Source organism: Acartia tonsa, chromosome 10, assembly GCF_053477335.1.
Source record: "Acartia tonsa isolate MP-2025a chromosome 10, ASM5347733v1, whole genome shotgun sequence".
Taxonomy (NCBI): domain Eukaryota; kingdom Metazoa; phylum Arthropoda; class Copepoda; order Calanoida; family Acartiidae; genus Acartia; species Acartia tonsa.
The window spans coordinates 32,237,337-32,243,340 of record NC_137269.1 but is presented as its reverse complement, the minus strand read 5'-3'; the positions used below and the strand labels follow the sequence as shown (position 1 = coordinate 32,243,340).

General features: G+C 29.5%; 1 protein-coding gene across 1 annotated transcript; it reads right to left on the bottom strand.

The window, feature by feature from the left end:
* Nucleotides 1-61: 61 nt before the first annotated feature.
* On the bottom strand, nucleotides 62-5,124 carry LOC145329901 (uncharacterized). Its single transcript, XM_080174353.1, has 2 exons — nucleotides 5,068-5,124; nucleotides 62-3,095 (listed from the first exon to the last, which is right to left on the bottom strand). Exon 2 carries the CDS (start codon nucleotides 3,055-3,057, stop codon nucleotides 1,900-1,902), a length of 1,158 nt encoding a protein of 385 aa, XP_080030479.1. The 5' UTR covers nucleotides 3,058-3,095; nucleotides 5,068-5,124; the 3' UTR covers nucleotides 62-1,899.
* Nucleotides 5,125-6,004: the final 880 nt, after the last annotated feature.

Genomic DNA, 6,004 nt, shown 5'->3' with positions numbered 1-6,004 from the left:
TATCCGATGGATCAGAACCGGTTTTAAGAAACTGAAAAATAATGTATAGCATCGTATTATATCTAGTTTTAGATTAAAATCAGTTTTTTAGTCCAAGCTATCGGCATCACAGGCAAAAAAATAGTTTTACTCTTTTTATAACAAAAGAAAAATGCTATTGACAACTTAGGTTGCTAACATGGACATCATGTATTGATCAGTTCGTTCATCTAGTATGAGGGGAGGGGATGATATAAATAAAGGAGAAAGGGGGAATGGTTATAATTTTTACTTTATTAGAGAACATGAAAATCTAGTGTAAGATCCAAATAATATTATATCCATTAATACAATAGAGTCAATTTGTGTTTTGTATTATCCCATTACGTACTAAACTTGCATTTCAAAAATGTGTTGCCATGACCATTCTCATCATTAAATATAGATAGAGATAAAACAAGGATGACAACATCCATAAATAGCGAAGCTTAAAAATTATGAATGGATATCTGAAAAAAATTACTAAAGAGCAGTGTCAAACAATCAACATTAATCTTGATAAAATAGGGATAAATCAAATCTTTTCTATTAATTGAGTTGTTTGTTAATGGGATCTAGATTTAGATATATATATTTATTATTGGTAAAAATTAGCTTTCTAATGAAAAGAGAAATCTGGTAATTTAAGTGTTATCTTAATCAAGAAGGAATTATGTAAAAACTAAAAATAAGTTTACTGGATCAAAACTTGTATCTATTCAAGTATATTCAACTTTTAACCTTTTCCCTATCATAGATACCTAAGTAGGTACATGTTTATAAATTAAAATATTAATTGAAAACATACATAAATTTCAAATTAGTATAATACACAAATAACTTCAACCAAACTTGTCTTAAAAAAAAACATAAAACTTTAAAAACCTTAAATCTACATGAAATACATAAAAAAAATATGAAAAAAAAACATAAACTGAAATTATATAGGTATATAGGTACATATTCATCAAATTAATGATAAATTTTCAAAAGCCAATTTGTAAACCTTTTTTTGTGAATTTTCCCCATAAATAAATTAGGTAATTTTGGCAACAAATAGAAAATATACCTAGGTACATTATGATACATCAAATGCAAAATCATGAATATTAAAACAGTATTCCATACATAAATATTAAGAAAAATGTGTTCATATCTCTTACAACTAAGAAAGTTACTTAGCCACTGTTCTTTGCTTTTTAGAACAGAATATAGAAAATAGAAAAATATACCTAGGTACATTATGATACATCAAATGCAAAATTATAAATATTTTAAACAGTATCCCATATCAATATAAAACAAGGATGACAACATCCATAAAAGCAAAGCACTGAAACGGTAGGACAAACGGACATTAACGCTTGTATAGTGTCTGAACTGAATAATCAGAATATAGAAGTATAAGAGTCGAAGCAAAATTATATGTAAATTTGTTGAAAAACTGCTTGATACAGGATAATGTTTATGGACATACTTACATTTTTAGGACTTGATTATAGAGTTGCTTCGCTTATAATAATGTTCTTTGTTGTTCCAGGAATCAATATACCAAAAATCAGATCAAACGGATAATTAGATCACATAAAAAATTTGTTGTTAAAAAAGTAGAAAAATCAACATGTTTAAAATGGACGTACGGACATTCTGGTAATGATTATAGAGTTGCTACGCTTTCTAAATCGTACCTAACTACTACAGGAATCATCATGCAAAGTTTGAAATCGATAGGACAATTCTAACATGCCTAAATTAACGAATAAAAGCTATCTATCTCGGACGGACGGACGGACGGACGGACGGACGTACAGACCGACCCTAATTATAGAAAAGCTTCGCTTTTAATAATGTGTTTGTATTTCATACAACAAAGTAAGATATCTAAGCACTGTTTTCTAATGCTTTTTCTTCTCTCTTCTTCTTACAGGTTGGTTTGTGGAACTTCCAGTCAAGTTTCTGGCAAGCTGGAGTACAGTATACTACAGACTCACAAGCTCCACACTTCTTCACTGTAGATACTTCACATATAGTACGTTCACATTCATTCTTCTTTTTAGTGCACGCCTCTCTCAACTTGACAGCATACTCTAATGAGTACTCTGTCTCCATTACCCATCTAATCCGAATTGCTTCCTCATAATTCATTGGCTTGGCATTGTAACTCAACAACAGATCAATTGTACTCCAACACCATGGTTGTGAATCTAAGTTGTTACAAAATAATTCGAGAATACTTTTATATTGAAAACTATAATTTGGATTAGCTCCATATCTGAGAAGTAGTGATACAATCTTCTCAGTATCAAAACCTGTAAAGTAGGCAGCATAACAAAGTGGTGTATCTCCAATTATATCATGGGCATTAGGATCAGCACCAAGTTTCAGAAGTTTTTCCAAAATCTTGACTTGCTTGTTTTCATTACAACCATTATACATCATTCTGATATCTCTTTTATTTTGTTCAGTAAGCCAGGTTAATTTTTCAATGTAAATCATTCTTCTACCAATGATAGGAGCAAACAGAGGACTGAACTGTGGATATCCCTCTCTTGTCTTCAGTGTTTTTTTCAGATCCTGTTTTGACAGTTTCTTGATATGTTCAATGAAATCTGAATAGTTACCAAAGAACATATGAAAGAAGAGGTCGCTGTAGTAACCATGACCAACAAAGTTATATTTGCTCCCTGGCAGATCTACACCAGTTATCAAAAAGAACATAGCTGAATATTCTGTATTAGATGAACACTGAAGAACAACTGGATTTTCATAACTTTTCTTTGGAGGTTTCTCCCTTAAATCTTTGATGAGTTCATAAGCTTTATTGGCACTCCAATATATGTCTAAATCAAACAACATTGCCTCTCCTTTATCACTAGTACTGAAATGTTTAATATCATGTAATGAAAAACGAACATGTTCACCTTCAACAGGTTTGTGCTCCGCATGAATTTGTTCCAGTTTAGAGAACAATTCTTCACAGGAACTACAATTGAACATCTTTAAATAGTCAACAATCTCAGGAGCTAATGCTGTTGCCATTGTTGGTAAAGGATGGATGTTCACTTTCCTCCAAATAACTGAAAATATTTTTTTAATATTGTTTAAAAATAAAAAATAAACTCGTTTTGCTATTTTTTTATTCAATCCTTTTTATACTTCAATATTTGATAATTTACTCGCAATTCAAGTTTTAAGGCAATAGGGACATTTCACCACGTAGCTCCTAAACTATACGTAGCACAGGATCCGTTCTTATATTTCCAAAAACTAGAGTTCATACCGGTTCTAACAATATGCATAACATATTTCTACTATTAACACAAGCCGCGCAATTTCAATTTTTAAAAAGTCCGCATTTTTTTTGCACACCCTATAACTTTTTAAATTGTTATCTTAAATAGCTAGTCGGTGTTTTTAGTAAGTAGTAGATGTAAAATTTTCCATAGAATTTAGATATGCAATCGTTTTTTTTGTAGACCTCTTATTTTAAAAGTAATTTAAGATAAAAAAAAATAATTAAGTGGGTTTTAAGGTACTAGAACGCAACAAAAAAGAAGAAGAAAATTACCATTATGAACAAAAATAGTAAGATCTTTAATTTGACACCTTACTTTTTAAATTCTGTTGACTAATTATTGAAAAAATCGATTTTTTGAACCCACGAGAATAAAAACTTAGAATATAAATATACCATTACACAGACATAAGAAATAGGTGTTTATATATACTTTTAGAATGAGAAAAATATTACAAATCCATTGTAAGCAAAATTGAAATAAAAAGTTTACAAAATAGTAAATAAACTACAATAAAAGAAATTATTATTCAGGCAACCATCTTAAATGTTGTTTAAGAATAAAAATGGGAAGGGAGTAAAGAGGTGGTTAAAGTAAGTGTTGCCTGTTTTACAAAATATGTTGGGCCATTTTTTTTAATTTAAATTGTTTTACTTTTTTCAATTTTGCTTACAATGAATTTGTAATATTTTTCTGATTCTAAAGGTATATATGAACCCATATTTTTTATGCCTGTTTTAGGATATATTCATGTTAAAAGTTTTGATTAAACCGAGGTTTTAAAAAATCGATTTTTTCAATAATTACCTGACAGAATTCAAAAAGTAAGATGTCAAATTAAAGATCTTAGTATTTTTGTTCACAATGGCAATTTTCTTCTTTTTTTATTGCGTTTTAGTACCTTAAAACTGACTTAATCATTTTTTTTTTAAACTTAAAATATTTAAAAAATAAGAGGTCTACAAAAAAAACCGATTGCATATCTAAATTCTATGGAAAATATTTTACATCTACTACTTACTAAAAAAACCGACTAGTTATTCAAAATAAAAATTTAAAAAGTAAAGACGCCTTCTTTAGAGAGGAATTATCAAAAATAATTTCAGACAAAAAATTCTTTAATCAACTGTTTTTCCAAAGGCCTTTTTTTCGAAGATTTATTGATTTAAAGGTTGTAAAAAAATGTGCACCTTTTTTAAATTCAAATTGCGCGGCTTGTGTTAATAGTAGAAAAATGTTATGCATATCGTTAGAATCGTCATAAGCTCTATTTTTTTACTACATGAAAACCTTTCCAGTGCTACGCATGGTATAGGAGCTACGAGGTAAAATGTTCCAATTTCTTAAAACTTTTCAACCTTTTTCTCAAATTTTTCAACGTAGCTCCTAAACTATAAAAAGCACAAAAACGGTTCTTATATTTTCAAAAATTAGAGCTTATGACGATTCCAACGATATGCGCAACATTTTTCTACTATTAACACAAGCCAAGCAATTTAAATTTCAAAAAGGTGCACATTTTTTTACACCCTTTAAATCAATAAATCTTCGAAAAAATGGCCTTTGGAAAAACCGGTTTTTAGGACATAATTTGTTGAAATAATCATTTTCAAATATTTGAAACATAAATGTCTCATAATAGGTTTTCCAAATATATAAAGGATTTTACATAATTGTTTTATTTTCTATGCATAATTAAGTTTTTTTAAAAATCATTTCTCTTGAATGACCCTGTATGACATTGTTTGGCTACCTGATATCCAAAGCAAATCTACAAAAGTTGAAAAGTCTTTGCTGATATTCACATTTGAGATCTGAAAAATAAAACACATTTTCAAACTAAATCCCAAACAAGGATGACAACATCCATAAGTATCGAAGCACAAAATCTATAATAAAATAGACAAACAGACAAAGTAATTTATAGAGCTGATTAACTGTTTTTATAACAAAGAAAAGAAAGAGATATATATGCAAATAAATATGCCAAAACTTGAAATCATGAAACTTTGAAAAATTAAGGTTTATATCTGAAAGTTTTAAAAAGAGAAGCAGCTTAAAAGCAATCAGACTACCAAAGATTTTTCATACCTAAATATGGGGCATAAAGTCAGTAATATTGCTAAGTTTTAGTGGTGTATTTTTTGTAGGAGCCGAGAAAAACTGTTGCAAACAGTAAAAGCGTTTAAAGAGCTGTTTAGAAGCAGTCTGGCCGCTAATGATGATGAATACTTAAATAGTTAAAGGATGTGCTTACACTAGTCCCCAAAGTTTTATAATAACGTTTTCTTATTTGTTGGCTTGACAACTTTGGGGACCTTAGTAAAGTTTGGTTGGTTAGTTCATTAAGTTGAGTGTTCAAACGTTTCAACTACTAATTTCAATCTACAGAAGGGGTAATTCGTGTTGTGGATGTACATCAATTAATCGACCACTGTCTTATCCCCTCAGAATCCTGGATCCACTCCCCCACTTTTGTTACACATTATTCTCCAACCAGGTATCTTTAGAGCTAAGACAATTGACGACGAATTGATGCACATCCCAATGATAATAAAACAATTACACATTTTACATATCAAAACACTAATATTTTGTACCAACCAATTAATGTCCCCAAATTTGCAAAGCCACAACTAAGTTAAAATATTGGGTCCAAGTATAATACATAGTTCCTCATTCACTTTCTG

Coding starts and splice junctions, on each gene's coding strand:
- LOC145329901 (XM_080174353.1), bottom strand. CDS start 3,057: ATGGCAACAGCATTAGCTCCTGAGATTGTTGACTATTTAAAGATGTTC.